Source organism: Myotis yumanensis, unplaced genomic scaffold (assembly GCF_028538775.1).
Source record: "Myotis yumanensis isolate MYYU_CA2020_CCGP unplaced genomic scaffold, mMyoYum1.0.hap1 SCAF_3, whole genome shotgun sequence".
Lineage (NCBI taxonomy): Eukaryota > Metazoa > Chordata > Mammalia > Chiroptera > Vespertilionidae > Myotis > Myotis yumanensis.
In genome coordinates, this window is record NW_027223754.1 from 142,527,880 (window position 1) to 142,546,127 (window position 18,248).

The 18,248-nt window shown below is 41.3% G+C and overlaps 1 protein-coding gene across 16 annotated transcripts in view; it reads left to right on the forward strand.

Moving 5' to 3' along the window:
* The first annotated feature begins 6,526 nt into the window (after positions 1-6,526).
* The window catches only part of KCNC2 (potassium voltage-gated channel subfamily C member 2), a 213,387-nt gene continuing 201,665 nt past the window's right edge, over positions 6,527-18,248 (forward strand). For 14 of the 16 annotated variants that reach the window (XM_070409702.1, XM_070409708.1, XM_070409712.1 and 11 more), the window contains exons 1-2: positions 6,527-6,971; positions 8,145-8,850. In XM_070409702.1, the coding sequence (XP_070265803.1) occupies positions 8,164-8,850 (687 nt within the window). In that variant the 5' untranslated portion in view covers positions 6,527-6,971; positions 8,145-8,163. Of the gene's footprint in view, positions 6,972-7,335; positions 7,545-8,144; positions 8,851-18,248 lie in introns of those variants that run through there. The other 2 variants (XM_070409698.1, XM_070409699.1) reach the window with 2 other exon arrangements.

Genomic DNA, 18,248 nt, shown 5'->3' on the forward strand with positions numbered 1-18,248 from the left:
GCATGCATACAAGTCCTTTGGTTGATCTCTTACCCCCCTCCCACCTGCCCCCCAACCCTCCCGGGCCTTCCTGATTTTGATTAATGTTTTTATCATATGCTATTTATTCAACAGAAGGAGGAAATATAGCTCTGAGATATTTTGTTAATTGGTTTTTCATTCACTAAATAGTTGGTATGCTTCAAGTATGGTATATTTTTTTTTGCCATGTCTATGATCTTTCTGTTCAAATCATGGTTCTATGTATATTCAAATCATGGCTCTCCCATTTACTCTCTGACTGGGATGCAAGCATTGGAATTAAACACCTGAGGGTGTGAATGTTACCAGCTGTCCCTTACTAGCTTGGTGATATTGGGCAAGTTATTTTAGAATTCTAGTCTCCACATCAGTAAAATGCTGGTAAAATCACAAGTTGCACATCAAATGAGTTCAATCCAAACCTCTTGGTGTTTTATTTTGCACTTACATACTTAAAAAAGTTTTGACTACTGCAATTACTAATAATTATTTTTTTCCTTAATCACTCTCACAATCCCTTGTTTAATATGAAGAACATGAGTTCTCAATACTTGCTTGTTATACTGCTTGTAATGGATAATAAATAATATATGTAAATATGGAGTCTATAGCTTGTCGTCAATACATATTAGTTCTCTTCCTGTCTCACTCCTCCTTTAATATATTCTGTAGGTGCAAAGTTCAGTTAATTTCTTGTCATAGTTTTATAATCATTCACTTCAATATAGCTTCTTATAAATGTTTCAAAACATATAAGGTGCTTTTTAAAAATACAGATTTGAAATTGCAGAAATTGGTGCAGACCAATCAACTGAACCATAAACCCAGGGTGGGACCGTTTGCATTTTAAAAATGAGTCTAATGCACTTCAAAGCATAGAACTCTATCATAGCTGAGAGGTCATAAAGACAATGTAAAGAGCGGAAATCTATAAACATATATAATGTAGTAGAGTAAGTCATGCATGTATGAAACCATTAGCAGTTGAAGACAGGAAAGTACTAAAAGTACAGATTATAAAATTTTAATGAAATGTCGTATTGAGCATCCATGATCTATTACGGAACAAGAACAATAGGAAGTAAAGTACACTTTATTGCTATCTGTCAATAATTTACCCTTTGAGGTGAGACCAGCCACCCTAGGAAGAGCTCCTGCATATTGCCCCCTTTGTAAGTTGTAATGACTTCAAGTAGTTTGACAGATAACCATTTACTAAGGTTCTCTCTCTCTCTCTCTCTCTCTCTCTCTCTCTCTCTGTCTTTGTCTCATCTATATCATCTATCTAATCTATCTACCATCATCATCGTCATCATCACCATCATCATCATCATTTATTTAAATGAATGGCTGGTGCAGAGGGCTATGGTCCAGAATTTTTCAAAATGAGAAGGTCATTTTTCAACACTTGCTTTTGATGCTCATCAATCAACATTGTCTTATATTCACTGAGAAATTTTCTCTTCCTTCAACCTAAAATGCCTTTTCTCATCACTATTACACATTAATTTTCTAAGTATACAGTCAGCTCAAATTGGCTAAATGTCTATGTTATTATGCAGAGGACTTATGCAAAGCCTCTGGTTTTTGACAATCAATGCAAATTGTGTATTTCTTTTTTAAAAAAATATATATTTTATTCATTTTTTATAGAGAGGAAGGGAGAGGGATAGAGAGTTAGAAACATTGATGAGAGAGAAACATCGACCAGCTGCCTCCTGCACACCTCCTACTGGGGATGTGCCCGCAACCCAGGAACATGCCCTTGACCGGAATCGAACCTGGGACCTTTCAGTCCGCAGACCGACGCTCTACCCACTGAGCCAAACTGGTTCTGGCAAATTGTGTATTTCTTACAAATCAAAAGATCAAGTTCTAAATTGGTAATGCATAAATTTTTTCATATGTAGATCTGCCTTATAATTATCACAAGTAAATATGTTGGGTAGTAAAAAAAAAAGTGTGTTGCATGTAATAGGTTATTAAAAGATGGTTAATATGTACATTTTTAAATTGAAAAAAATATCAGACTTATTGCAAGAATTCTAGAGTTTTGATTTCATTATAACTCTACTACAGGCCCGGTGCATGAATTTGTACACGGGTGGGGTTCTTTGGCCTGGCCTGCAATCAGGGCTGGTGAGTCGGGGGGAAGGACCATGGGAGATCGGTCAGCCATGGGAGCTTGGCTGTGGGAATACACTGACCTGTGTTGAGTGTCTGCCCCCTGGAGGTCAATACACATCATAGCGACCAGTTGACCAGTCATAATGGTCACTTGGGTTTTTATATATATGTAGATGGGATATCCAACATTTGAGCTAGTTTTGACTTCTGTACAAAGCAGTACAGAATAACAGATAGGAGTCAGAGGATATGGGTTATAGTCCTGCTTCTGCCAAGTATTAACTGTGATTTTGGGATGAAAGCTTTTCTTCATTTGACAATACAAGTTACTATGAATAGATACCTAAAATGTGCCAATGATGTCCTTACGTGTTCCATTGGCCTATGTCATTTAATCCTCAAGTTAACTATACTGTCATCATCCCCATTATTTAGGTGAGGAAATTGAGGCTCAAGGAGGTGTACTACTTTTTACAGGTTAGATATCTCATGAACAATACTTAGAAGATAAACTCCATTTTATCTGCTTCCAAGGCCTGTGGAATTTGCAATTAACTATTGTAAAATACTCCCTCTCAAAAATTTATGAAATATAGAAAATATATATCATATATTAGTTTTCTTTTAGGATTCACAACACATGGTGTTAGTTATTGTTAAGAAGGCAGTAAGTAAGCTTATATTTTTTACTTTTCAGATGAAGGAAATGTAGAGGATGAATCATCTTGTATAACAAACAATTTCAAAGCATGATAACCTAAATATAGTTTTTTATTTAGCTCAAGATTCTGTGGCTCAGTGTATCTGGACTGGGGTCAACTGGACAATTCTTCTGGATCATGCATGAGAGCAAGACAATTCTAGTTTTGGGGATTAGCTGGCTATCATCTAGATCAGGGGTGGGAACCTTTTTCTGCCAAGGGCCATTTGGATATTTATAATGTCATTTGTGGGCCATACTAACTTATTAACTTAAAAATTAGCATATTTAGTCGAACATTTAATTAACTTACCCCTAATGCCTTGGCAGGGTCAGACCAAATGATTTCATGGGCCAGACGTTCCACACCCCTGATCTAGGGGAAGAGATGAGAAGTTTTAGCTGCTGGGAAGCACTTTATTTCATTTCTAAAAAATCCTTGTTCTGTTTTGTTCTCTGACTTGCTTCCTAATGCTATTTCTCTTTGTACAAAAGAGGTTTTGAGTGTGTGTGTGTGTGTGTGTGTGTGTGTGTGTTTGTGTGTGAAAGAAGAGGAGAGAGAGAGAGAGAGAGAGAGAGAGAGAGAGAGAGAGAAAGAGAAGAGAGAAGAGAGAAGAGAGAAGAGAGAGAGGAGAGAGAGAGAAAGCTAAGTCTTACTCTCATAGTACCAGGGCAGGGTTCCAAGAAAGAAAGAGTGAGCATAGATGCCTGAAGGACCTTCTAAAGTTGAGGCTTTGTACTGGTACAACATCACTTCATTTCATTCTATTGGCCAAAGCAAGGTACACAGCTGGTACAGATTCAAGGGCTGGAGAAATAGACTTGATGGGAGAAGGTGAAGAGCCTCATATGACCTTATAAAGGGTCATACCTATAGGGAGGGGTGGGAAATGGTGGCCATTTTTTAGTCTACGGAAGAGGAACTTGTCTATAAATAGTATTTTGCTTTTTGAAGGTGAAGAATATTTAAAAAATTCTTATACTGGACTTTAAGAGAGTTAAATTGTTCAAATGTTAAACTTACCAGATGTCATTTTGACATTCACAGTGTGGCTTCATGAGATCAAGCCACACTTCTGGTGGGGATGTCCTGCTAGGTTTCTGTAGCTCTCTGTACTGTTGACTAGAGGCTGTAAAGGAAGCAGCCTTTCAGCCACTTCTCCACAGGGGGTAATGTCTTTGGTCTTTTAAATCCTTGCTCTACACAGACCAACAAAGGAAACCACAACTGCTTTTTCCCTCAGCTTTCCATTGCCATCTTTTAAAGATTTGTTTTCTTTTCACTTTTGTCTTTTACAGCAAGATCAGCGGAGTTAGCTGGAGGGGTTTTCTGTACTCTCATGTCTTATATAATAAAGCCTGGATATTTGTCTTAGGATCTTCCCCTCTTATATTGACCAGAAAAAACAGACAAAAACAAAGGCTATTACATTCACTGCTTCATCCATTCTCCAGTGAAATGCAATCTCATCCTTTAATTTCTCACATTCTTATTTTCAAACGTATCTGACAAGTTCTCTATTGTTACATCTAATCCTTTATGAATCACAAGAAAAGTCTGACTTCTAAAAGATGATCCCTCTTGTCAATGTGATTATTTCTAGGTAGCTATATAAGCTTAGACTCAAATTGATTAGTTACATCTTTTTCTCATTTGCCCCTCATGAGTCCTTCATATCCTGCACCCCCACCCCTTTTTTTTGGTTTCTCTATAGATCCCTCATAATACACCTTTATTATAATCAAACTGAAGGTTTTCATGATTGGTTCTTGCCAACTGTATAAGTTATCGTTCCAGAAGTCTTATAATTTAATGTGAATATATCCTCTACTTAAATTAAAAAGGAGTAATTTATGTAGAGCATTTTGCTCAGTAAATGTTATCTATTATTAGAAATGCTTCTGCTACTGTATTTACTATTGGTAGTTTATTTTAAAGAAAACCATATTACTTTTTATCCCTACTGAATTTATAACATTAAGCTATATAAGGAACCATACAGACAATATGAAAATGCATGTTAGAATTTGAATATAATTTTTCTTTGTAAAATTTCAGGCAATTGAAATGAACTATTACTGTTACTTTGAGAAATTCCTCAGTGATTGATAATAGTAAAAAACTAGAAACATTCCCTCAGTATTTAACCTTTACATATTTTTGTATGTGTTAGTAAAGGAAAGTTATATTTTCACAAAGCTGCTCCTTAGTATATTACTGCACATTTATTGTCATATTGTTAGTGTATTTTTATAAATGTATACATGCCATATTTTCTTACATTAGTTTCCTAGATATCAATGAGCTTTTAAAGACCTTTCAGTTCTTCACTTTATTATTTACTGTCATAACAGATAGGTATACTCTTTAGTAAACTGTTTATCTTTTACTGCCCACCTTGCAGGTCCCTATAATGCTAAAACTTTATCAGTAACTCATAACTCTCGCTCTTTTCAGATCATAGTGTTAGTATCAATAACTGTTTTTCAAACAGATTTCCTTCTCCTTACAACCTGGTGTTTCACCTACTCTGTGGACCTCAATCCTGTCAAAGCATACCTGTGGAATAGGCGCTCACTTCCTCCTTCCTCCCGCTCTCCCTCACTTCCTAGAAATATACACACAGACACAGAAACACATATTTTTTGGTGGTGGTGAGAACTGATAAGGGTTGAATTGTCTTCCAGCCTCCCTTCATCCCCCTCCAAAGAGAGATGCTGAAGTCCTCATCTCCAGCACCTCAGAATGTGGCCTTATTTGGAGATAGGTTCTTTATAGAGATGGTTCAGGTTAAAATGAAGGCATTAAGGTGGGTCCTAATCATTAGGTCTTTTAGTGGTTTTCTGCAAGGGGGAATTTGGACACAGAGCCAGCCTGCATAAAGAGAAAATGATGTGAAGAGACACAGGGAGGATTTGGCCATGTACAAGCCAAGGAGAGAGGCCTACAATAGATCCATTTCTCAGAGCCCTCAGAAGAAACCAATCCTGACAACACCTCTTGGCCTCCAGAACGGTGGGATAATGTGTTTCTGCGGTAAACAATGCAATTTGTGACACTTTGTTATGGCAGCCCTAGCAAACTCATACAATACGAATTTAAGAATGGGGAGACATTGGCCAATTAGATCATTGTTTTGGTACTTGGATACCTGTAGTTTGTCTTTTCCGTTTCAGGTAAAGAAACCCGAATTTTTACTTGCTAGGGCATGTTTCTGGAATAAACTTTTAAAAACTTGTTTTATATAATCATGATGTGGTGCCTGGAGACCTACATTTGACAGAAAAGAGCAAGCCAGAGCCATGAATAAGACACTAGAAACCAGACTCACTTGTCACCTGTAAGTAGAGCTCTCTCTCCCATCAACAGTCATTAAGAAGAAGAAGGAAAAAAAAGCAATTGGTTTTAGATTCTCTCTCACTTGTTGGGAGGGGTGGGACAGCGGGAAGAGAAAGGGTGTGGAGAGCGGGGTGTCAATAAGGCAGAGGCTCCAGAGAGGGTGGGTATAGAGCTTCATCAAAGAAAAACAGACGAACCTGGTTGGTACAACACAGCTTCCCCAGACCCACCCACCCACCCACCCACCCTTCCCGAGCTCTGTGCTCTGGCGCGGCGGTGGTTGCAGGCGAGCGGCGCGGAAGGGGCAGTTTCAGCAGCGGCTGCTTGGGGGGGAAGAACAAAACCTGCGGGTCGAAATCGGGGCAGGCTGACTCCACCTTCCAGAGGGCGAGCCCTGACCTCTCCGGCCAGCGCCGCGGCAGCCACGGCCGGCCGATCTGCCCGCGCGCGGCGGGGTCGCGGGGCGCCGGCGGGACCCGCCCCGAGCTCCATGGTTTGCCCGGCCCCGCGCGATGCCGACTGTGCGCGCCGAGCCTGGCGCGGGGCGAGCCCGCCGCTCGCACCATGAAGGCGGGGAGCGCGGCGGGTGGCCGCCAGGGGCTGTCTCCGCGACCCCGGCGCCCAGACGAGCGGCCCCACGGCCTGAGCCCGGAAAACGCCAACAAGTAGTTGCTCAGTGGAGCAGGGCGGCGCGGCTGGGTGTCGGGACGCAGCCCGGCCGCCGGGAGCAGCTCGTCCCCGCGGAAACCCAAGCAGAGCCACTTTTATCTCGGTCTCGCTAAGGTACCTGGGGCCGGGGGCCGAGGGGGCCGGGAAGGGCAGGCTGACCCTGCAGGCGGGCTCCCCTTCCTTTCCAACGGGAGTAGGGCTGTGCGGGCGAAGCTCGGGGAGAGGCGGCGGGGTGCCCAGAAGCGCGGACGCGGTCGGCCGGGACTCCCAGCCCAGGGGGTGTGCCCCCAGCAGCTCTCCCCGCCGCCTCGCCCCTCCTCGAAAGCAGCCCGCCGCCCCCATCCATCCCCGGGCGTTTGTTTTTCTGGGGAAAGGGGGATGGCGCGGGAGGCGCGGATCACTGTTCTCAGGAATGGATCCTAATTAGTCTTTTCCTTTCCCGAGTCAGAGTATTAGTAACAAACAATAAGGTGGCAAGGAAATTGGATCAGGAAATTGGTCAGAGGTCTCCTTGGCGAAAGGCGGCATCAGGGGAGATTTTTTTTTTTTTTTTTTTTGCTCTGACTTCTGCGTTCAGGCTGTTTTGCCTGGTCCGCGAGGGAAAGTGGAGGTAAAGCTGGAACAGGTCGCCCAGAGGGCACGCCCTGCGCGCCTGGGAGCCGCGCGCAGCCTTGCAGTGGACGGAGGGTACGCCAGCCTTCCGGGGGGCTCGGCTGAGTCGGGGGTGGGGGGTGGGGGCGGCTCTCAGCCAAGCCTGCCAAGTTGCATCAGCAGAGAACTCCCTGCCTAAGGGAATTGTTTCCAGGCCAGGGGCGGGGGAGAGGTTAGGGGAGTCAAACAGAGGGACCCGGGCGGGGCGGGGGAGGGGGGGGGTGGAGGAGAAAAGGGCCAGAGAGGGGGAGAAAGAGGAGGGAGAGAGCAGGGCTGGGGTGGCGAGAATAGGGCCTGGGAGCAGGTTACACTTGAGAGAGGACACAGGGGAGGGAGGGGGAGCGCTGGAAAGGCGAAGGAGCAAAGGGAGGGAGGTGTGAAGCAGGGGCAAGGGTGTCATGGAAGGTCAAGGAGGGCTCGGACGGCTACCTTCTGGGTTCTCCGGGAACCCGGGAGAGGCGTGAGGCTTGAGTGGGGACGGACTGGGCGCTGACCCCCCAGGGCGGGTGGTTGGCCCGCTGCCTCTCTGCGGACCCCGCACCGTGGAAGCCCGGGGCTGGGCGTGGGGGCGGGGCCGTGGTGCGGCTCTGCCCGCCGAGGTCCTTAACTTGGCTGTGTTCGCCTCCCCCCCACCAGTCATGTCTGAGCCACAGAGATGGGCAAGATCGAGAACAACGAGAGGGTGATCCTCAATGTCGGGGGCACCCGGCATGAAACCTACCGCAGCACCCTGAAGACCCTGCCCGGGACCCGCCTGGCCCTGCTCGCCGCCTCCGACCCCCAGGGCGACTGCTTGACCGCGGCGGGCGCCCCGCTGCAGCCCGCGCCCCCTCCGCGCTCGCCGCCGCCGCCGCGACCTCCCCCGCTGTCCCCGGGCCCCCGCGGCTGCTTCGAGGGCGGCGCGGGCCACTGCAGCCCCCGCGGCGGCGGCAATGACCACCCCGGGGGCGGCTGCGAGTTCTTCTTCGACCGGCACCCGGGCGTCTTCGCCTACGTGCTCAACTACTACCGCACCGGCAAGCTGCACTGCCCCGCCGACGTGTGCGGGCCGCTCTTCGAGGAGGAGCTGGCCTTCTGGGGCATCGACGAGACGGACGTGGAGCCCTGCTGCTGGATGACCTACCGGCAGCACCGCGACGCCGAGGAGGCCCTGGACATCTTCGAGACCCCCGACCTCATGGGCGGCGACCCGGGCGACGAGGAGGAGCTGGCGGCCAAGAGGCTGGGCATCGAGGAGGCCGCGGGCCTGGGAGGCCCCGACGGCAAGTCTGGCCGCTGGAGGAGGCTGCAGCCCCGCATGTGGGCGCTCTTCGAAGACCCCTACTCCTCCAGAGCCGCCAGGGTAAGGCCAGAGCCGCCCCCTTCCCTGCTCCTCCCGCTCCTCCCAGCGCCTTCCCCCTCTTGCTGTTCCTTTGCACCCAGGACCCTGGGATGGGCGTGGGGGAGGGGAGAATCAGAGGCCCATCTGGTGAAGGGTGATCGCAGGGGCCTTGGCCCTCCCCCTCCTTACCCCCAGCCTCCCACCTCAGTTCCCCTTCATCTCCTTCTTCTCCTCCTCAACTCAAACTGAGATTTACTTTAGCAGATGGGACCCGAAGGGCTTAAGTCCAGTCCTCTGCGCAAGTCTGGCTGGAACCTTGTCTTGAAACCCGTATCAGACTTCATCTCCAGTTTGTTTTGTTGTTTGTGTTTTCCTGACTCTTTTGCTCCAACTTTTCCTTTAGTTCCGATGTCTCCTTGGGCCTTCTGGTCCCCAGGATTTGACACTTTCAGTGGGCCCCGGCACCCCTGCACATCTGGCTCACCGGGAGCGGAGGCTGCCATTAGGGATCCAATCTGAGGACAGAGTGGCTGGTGTCGGGGAGGGTGTGCCGGGAGGGTCACTCCGTGAAGGGGTGAAGGGTCTCCTCCTGCTGTTGGGGCCAGGGCTTTCCAAGGGGGAAGGAGGCTGGGAGAGCTGGTCCCAGGGAGGTGACCGGAGAGCCCACCTGCACACTGAGTTTTGGAGGCAGGTGTCTTTCCCGTTGGGCTGTGTCTATGTTTATTTTACAGGTGGCACGTGAATGAGTCACTTCGGTGACCTAAGTTTCATCCGATTTTCTAAATCTGGGCAATTTAGGTTGTAGCGAACTTTCTTTTACTCTTTAGACTGTGATCCCATCCTTAATTTTTCTTTTCAGTTTCTAGTTTGAGTGACAGCTTGAAGTTGGTTCTTGACATTCCCAATTAATTCTTCAAAATCCCATGAAGGGACTATAAAAGTAACCAGGAATGGTTTCTCCAGTTTAAAGGAAACAAAAGAAATATAAATAACCAAAAATTACATAGTATGTGAATGGTTTTTAATTATATGTGAGAACAGAATACTGTATTTTGTTAAATCTTTGCAACTGCAAGTGTCTGGTTTGCTTCTGACACCCAGAAAAGATACCCCCCACCCCCTGGGCATAATGGGAATTCTCCCAGCTTCACTTTGGCTCTATTCTTATTATTGTCTTTGCATGTTGGAAGCCTTTGTCTCTGAGATATTGTGCAGCTGTCTCTCTACCAACTTGTCAGATGTGCTTCTGATACCACTTTAGAAGTCTGAAGATATGTTTTGCTTTCAGTGTGAAAAAGTACATAAAGGATGTAAACTATTGCTACTCTATTGGATCTGGAATTTAAATGCATGCATAAATTCTAGTAGGTCCACATTTTCATATTTGAATATTGAATTCAAAACTTCAACTCTGAAATCTTCCTTTTAAGATCATTCTATAAATTCAACAAAAGTTGGCATTCAGAAGAAACAAACAACTACATATTTATTTAAATTAAATCACAGACTCATGACCATAACATGTGTCTCCCCCTCTCCTCCTCCCCGCCCCTACCTACCCAGTGGAGTGCCACAATGCTCTTTCCCCTTGGTGGCTAAAAAGATAATCTGAATTTGTTTTTAGACTCATCATGTGATTCCCCCCCCCCCCCCCCCCCGCCCCAGATCATATGCTATAAAAAAGACAGAATATTTATTATCTTTCTTGCATGAGCATATAATACATTTAATACCTTTTATTCTAGATCAAATTGCATAGCAAAAACTTAAATAAGAATGTGTTCAGTCTTTATTATTGCTATGGAAATTGATTATTGGTCAAAGGGTAGACCCTTAACTTGGAAATAGTTTTTTAAAAATCTTGCTAAGATTTCATTATAATATTGTTAAGAATTTGGCTTGCATCCATTTCAGGTGAGGAAAGAACACAGATTAGAGATTAACACAAGGTCAAAGAGCCATTAGAAGCAGAATTAACTGAGAATTGTAGATATGGAAAATTTCTTTGAGATCACCTTGTGAAGATGCTTTAAAGTTTAGATGTAGATGACGAATATGAAGACTGCAGATGCTAAGTGATGGCCAAGGTCAGACAGCAAGTTAACGAAGGCAGAGCCAAAATTATCTGGAGGTCTCATGACATCCTCTCCAGGCCCTTTCCACCACAACCACTGATTATAACTGACCGGTTTGTGAAATCTCTGCAGATTGTGTTGCTCTCGAGAGTTAATGCAGCATAAGATATTCACTAGCATTCTAACTCTGAAAGGTCATCTGTGACTTTTTAAATATATGTATTCCTGGACTCTGGCTGGTGGAAATTTTTACCCTGCACCACCCAACATTTGAGTAAAAATATGGGAATTATGATAGTGAATCCATCATTTTTAATTATGAAAATATTCACTTTATTAGCATTTCAAATTGTTTTATTTCTAGAATTTTAGTTCTTAAAACTACTAAAATTTAAATTTCTATATCTGGAATTGGATTTAGAATTGCATGTGTTTATTTTTATGGGCCATTTTTTCCCTTGCCCTCAAACCACAAAGAACAAAACAAACAAACAAACAAAAACAAGAGGGAAATGACCTAACTACTGTAACTTATTTGCTAATTTTAAATGTAATATTTAATTAAAAATATAATAAGATAGGGACAGTTTTAGTCAAAAATTAGGTTAAAGAAGGAAAATACAGTATATTCTTGTCTTGTAAACATTGCCCCAGTTAAAAGATTTAATGGACAAATATATCTTGTTCATAAAATATTGTAGTTATTAAAATTTATTTATTTATTTTATGGGCCATTTATTTATTTATTTATTCAATGAATATTGAGTATGCAGTCACTGTAGGCCAGAAACTATGCAACATACTTGGAATGCATAGAGAAAATATAATCCTTTGCTCTCAATAGGCTTAGCATTATATTTATAATTAAACATTTCCAAAAGATAATATCTATTAAATTTTAAAAAGTACAACAAAATAACAACAAATAAAATTCTAGAGATATTAAAAAGTTTTTTACAAAAACAGCTCAATGGAAATTTTGCCTGATATATGCCTGAAAATATTATATTTAGAAATGATGGTCTTAACATATTGTTAGTCTTTATTTTATTATGAAAATATTAGGCTGTTTTACTCTCCATTGTTGTGCCTTCAAAGTGACTTATAGACTATCTATTTGTAATATTATTGGAGAAGATGATGAAGGCTGTATTTATACCAAACAACTGGATTTTTGGAGGTATGGTCAAGTGTCTTCATCCCTTTCATATTAATTAAAAGTCATGGCCAACCATATAACAATGAAAATTCAACCTTTGGAACCCTGAAAAGAATCTGCTGTAACAGTCTGGTGTGATTGGATTTGCTTTATAAGCATCTAAGTGTCTTTTGACCTTTTTCAGGCCACTGTTTTAAAGTTCACATGCTTATATTCTCAGAATATATGCTTATATTCTAAGCATTGGATAGGACCAGAGAGTACCGAATTCAATATATCATTAAAAGAAGCTAGTAACTTCATTAGTCAATTGTATTTTCAGTAGTATATTTGGTCACAAACTAGATGATCTACACATTAGGTTGGGCTTTAGGCATGCCAAAGGTGAATGTACTAGTAGTTGGACAGATTAGGTATACATTTTTTTGTGTGTGTGATATTTTTCTAAGAGCTCATTTGTGAACTTGAGTTGACAAAACTAAATAAGAGATTAATCAAAGAACTTGTATGCATATATGCAAAACCCATGGACACAGACAATAGTGTGGTGAAGGCCTATGGCGGGGGACAATGCAAGCTAAAAGGGGGGAAAAGAGGGACATATGTAGCTTCAACAATGAAGATTTAAAAAAAAGAGACAAGGACATTTTTTTTTTCTGTCAAGCACATTTTCAAAGTAACTGAAAACAAGGAAATGTGTGGGTTTATATAAAAAAACTCAGGCCAACCTTTCCCATTTGAAAAATGTATATCATAACCATTTATATTTATGACTCCAAATAAAGTAAATGCAGTTTTTAGGTCTCATATTTTTGAACTTCTGAGTCATATATCCTTTTTTATTATGACAACCTTTAAAAATATGTCTAAGTGAAATAGTAAAGGGCACTAAAGGACTGGTAAAAGGTAAACACAGATCTCCAGAGGGAAATATATAGTGGCAACATGGTCTAAATAATAACCATCAATGTATTATATAAATAGTATAATTCTGCTTGAAGTATAAAGGGCTTTTCTTTTAGAAGATTAGTCAAGATTAAAAAAATTGATTGATTTGAGAGAGAGAGGAAGGGGGAGAGAGAGATCAATAAGTTATTATTCCACTTATTTATGCATTCATTCATTGTTTCTTGTATGTGCCCTGACCAGGGATCAAACCCACAGCCTTGGTGATCAGGAACCAACTGAGTTACTGGCCAGGGCTAAGATTTTTTTTTTAAATATATATTTTATTGATTTTTTTACGGAGAGGATGGGAGAGGGTGAGGAATAGAGAGTTAGAAACATTGATGAGAGAGAAACATCGATTCAGCTGCCTTCTGCACACCCCCCACTGGGGATATGCCTGCAACCAAGGCACATGCCCCTGACCGGAATCGAACCCGGGACCCTTCAGTCCGCAGGCCGACGCTGTATCCACTGAGCCAAACCGGTTAGGGCTAAGATTTTTTTTTTTTTTAATGACAGACTAGCACTGCTCTTTGCTTCTCTTATTGGTTGAAAGATAGTAATTAATTATAATACTCTGTAGTGAATATTTTTACAGAAAGCGACTAAAATGGGAGTATTTGGGGGAGAAGAGACTAGGAGTAGAGAATATATGGAAACAGCATTGGAAAAATAGCCTGGACTGGGGTTTCTGAGACCTATGAATGAATCCTGATTTTACCATTGGACGTGTGACCTTGGAGAATTCACTTCATCTTTCTGTGTCTTGATTTTTTTTAGCCTTATTCTGGAAAAAAAAAAGGGGGGGCATAATGCTTTGGGCTAGATAGTAGCTAAATTTCTTTCCAGGCCCAACATTTTGAGGTTTGGAGGAAAAAGATCTCTGGGGTTAGTGGTGCAGGGACAGCATGTCTGCACCGATTTTGATTGTACCATAAGGAGCATCATGCTGATAAAGTAAACCAGCATCAGTTTTGTTTGTTTGTTTTTTGCATTTATAACTTTCTGTCCTTTTTTCCCCCCCTACAGCTGTTGGTAGCTACTGCTCTAGTTACCATAGAAACAGGTTAGCGCCTTGCTTCCTGTTTCCATTGAAAACAGCTTTCTCTCAACCACATATTTGATCTCAGGAAATCTTTTGCTGTGGCTCCATCAGGAAACCCATGAAGATGATGGGCTCTGTCATTTCCTAAGTCTCAGCTTCAGTGCAGGTGTAAATCCATTTACCCACAAGGATAACTGATTAGAAAATCTCAGTTTTATTTCCATTTGAAAAGTGCCTTGTCAAAGACACCATCCTTTCCCCCTTCCTGTATCTTACACAGAAGGGAAAGTCTTATTCACTTGAAGATTCACAGATATGCCTGACACATTTAAGTGTTTACAAAATAGTGTCAAATTATTCAGTTCTAGTTCTTTCATAACTCCCTTTATCAGAATAAGCATAGAGAATATAATACTGTCTAGCACAGTTCATAAGTTTATGTTCTCAATGAATAATATTTCAAGATATATATATATATATATATATATATATATATATATATATATATATAGTGCTCCATGTTTCTCATTTGAGAAAACAGTTTTTCTACTTCAGGATATACATGTTCACATAAAAGGAAGTTATATTCATGTTTATAAGATAGATCTATACTCAGGAATATGTTTATAAAGTTTTTATATGGATAAAAAATGGAAGAGACATGTAGGAGCATGGCTTAGAGTTTTAAGGACATGTGTGTGTGTGTGTGTGTGTGGACATGCATGTGTATTATATATATCCAAAATATGTTTGAATAGGATTGTTGACTGATATGTACGACAGACTTCTGGTATTCATGAGACTTAGAGTTGGAAGGAAACTGACCATCATCTGGCATAATTGTCTCAATTCACAGATAAGGCAGCTGCCTTATTCATAGCTGTGGCTATGACAGTGGCAGCACTAGAACTTAGATCTGATTTTTGATGCTCTTCCCATTCAATCTTGATTGCCTCGTCTGGACTGTGTTAACATTAGATACACAAATGGTAGCCCCCAGGAAGCAGTGATCATATTAGGAATAGTTGGGGTAAGGCCTGCCCTCTTCCATGTCCTGTTGTTCAACAGTAGCAGGGGCTTGTCACTGTCTCAGGGATTCACTTTATTTCCAGTTTCCCTCTCCAGATGCGGCCTTCCGTTGCTGCCTCCTCTACCAGTTCTACATCTTATTGTTCTAGTACCTTGAAAGCTCCACACTGACCTGCCTATGCACTTATTTCCTATTTTTTCCCCTTTGCCTCACAATCTCCACGAGGAGATCTACAGAAGCCTCAGCTTCGAAACTGAGCCATGTAAGGGAGTCTTCAGGAGAGATTTAGATAATTAAGAAATCATATCTATATTCCCTTTATCCGTGTGTGTGTGTGTGTGTGTGTGTGTGTGTCTTTTGTGATACGCTTTTTTGAATCTTGTTTGATTATGGTCTTTAGAATTTTTAAATGCAACCTGGTTTAATCTACTGGTGATGGTTAATGTGTTTTATAGAGCATTTTCTTTTCACATGTAATTAATGTGATCAGGGAGGATTTACATAAAGATAACTGATGAATTAAAGGAGCAAAAGATGTTTGGAACTGTTAAGATCTGCAAATGAAACGATGTTGTGAGGTCAGTAAACACAGGGCAGAAAAACTTTTCCTTGGACCTTTCTTTAATGGATAGTTAGCCAAAGTGTGTGTTTATTTCACTGTGATGTGATGTAAAGCAACATTATAAGCTGAAGGGTGTTTGAGAGGATGCATTTTATAGTAATCAAACAGAACGTGGGCCAAAGTGTTGCTGGTAATATCAGAAAAAAAATACTCCATAATTGCTACCGTCACTTGACTGATCTTTTCTTCTGAAAGTTGAAAATGATAAAGACATCTGTGTCATCTGATATTTCCTATGTGTTGTAAGTATTAAGAAAATTTTATGCATATAATCCAGTAGAATCTTCTTCATTTTCTGTGTGAAGACCCTGGTGGGTTTGCTGTCAGATCTTAGAGCAGGGGTCCTCAAACTTTTTAAACAGGGGGCCAGTTCACTGTCCCTCAGACCGTTGGAGGGCCGGACTATAGTTTTAAAAAACACTATGAACAAATTCCTATGCACACTGCACATATCTTATTTTGAAGTAAAAAAACAAAATGGGAACAAATACAATATTTATATTTGCATGTGGCCTGCAGGCCGTAGTTTGAGGACCCCTGTCTTAGAGCATTGCCATTCTTTATGTATCTGACAACATTGGTGACATGTTTAAAAATTGGAGCAAAGGTCAAGATAGTTATTCTTGACAGGTGTTCTCTGATTCAGTCTCATCAATGGAATTTTGACTTGTCTCTACGGAGACAGTGCCAGAGATAAAATTATGACACCTATTGGCTGCAGACTTTTTCTTACTTATACTGTGCCTATAATTTGTAAGTTGCTCACTAACTGATAAAACTCAAAGGATTATTTTAATAATATTGTTAATATATTCACACAGTATTGTTAATTCTAAATTTTATACATGACTATGAATTTTTAAGTAAAAACTAATTGGACCAATAGAAAGTTATTAGTTGAGTAATTTGTTAGATTGGGTTTGATGAAGGGCCAGACATTTTTCAGAACTTACGTAAAATGTGTGTCTATGTTTGCAAATTGTACAACAGAAATTTAGATATGAGGTTATGTTTATTGATTTGCAGTAGTTCTCAACCTTCTGGCCCTTTAAATACAGTTTCTCAGGTTGTGACCCAACCATAAAATTATTTTCATTGCTACTTCATAACTGTAATGTTGCTACTGTTATGAATTGTAATGTAAATATCTGATATGCAGGATGGTCTTAGGCGACCCCTGTGAAAGGGTCCTTCGACCGCCAAAGGGGTCACGACCCATAGATTGAGAACCGCTGGATTTAGGATAACATGCTGTTTGCTAAAAGTGAATAATGTTTAATAATTAAATTGGAAACAATAGCAAAGTAATCATAGCAAAAGTAAGCATCCTCATTCTTTTGACATATTAATTTGTAGAAAATGAATAAAATTAATATTTAGGAAAATAGAACAATACAGTTATAGTTTGATTTATTATTTAAATTATCCTGTTTTTCTCTTGGGGTGGGCAATTATGAAAGTTATTAAAATATCCTTAAGGAAACCTTAGGAAATTGAGTAGGAAATGGACAGAATAGAGCCTTAACTGGCACTTTTCTATCCAAACAGAATCTTAAGTAGTAAGTAGCCTTTTTCTTTTTATAAGCTATTGAAAATTTATTATCTATCAGGTCTTAATGAACCTCTTTCAGTCATATAAAATGATTAGTGGGTGCATTAAGTTGAACAATTATCGTATTTGTATCATGAAAGATAAACATTTGTGAGCTTATGCTTAATTCCTTGGTTCTTAATGGTGTTGACTGTGCTTTTATATTTAGAGTACAATGTTAGAAATACAGAATTCAAATAATGAAATCAAACATTTTAATGCACCAATAAGCTTCAATGATATTCAAAATTAATTCATCTTAGTGTCAAAATAGGGTTATTTAATTGTTTCAATTTATCCCGTGAGTCTATTGCTCAATTTTTAGCTGTGCATGCTATCAGTTCTTTAGTTTTTTAAATTTAGTGATTGTTTTCAAAATCTGTTTCTATTTATTTATCAATCATTGCTTTAACTCATCTCTGATTTCCCTGTCTTAGGTGGCTGCTTGGTAACATTTGTTTTCTAGAAATAAATGTAGTTGCAGAGTACTTGCCTTGGTGCTTCAGCGGTAGGTTTATCAACACCCTTTTGTATTTACTCCATCATGGCTTGCGTTGATGGTTGATATGTGTTGACACCAGGTGTTAGTGTATTTCTTTCTTAGCTAAACAAGCAGGGAGATAATCAAGCTTCAAAGATAAAGTCTTTTAAATTCCTTTGAACCCCTCAACTGATAATTATTGAGCCTCAACTATTGGCTAAGACTACATTAATATTGACAAGGCAAGAAGGGTTAAAATTTGGCATTTACCACCAAGACACTTGTATTCTGCTGGGAAAGAACTGCACATCCTGCCCTGACCGGTTTGGCTCAGTGGATAGAGCGTCGGCCTGCGGACTGAAGGGTCCCAGGTTCGATTCCGGTCAAGGGCATGTACCTTGGTTGCGGGCACATACCCAGTAAAGGGTGTGCAGGAGGCAGCTGATCGATGTTTCTCTCATCAATGTT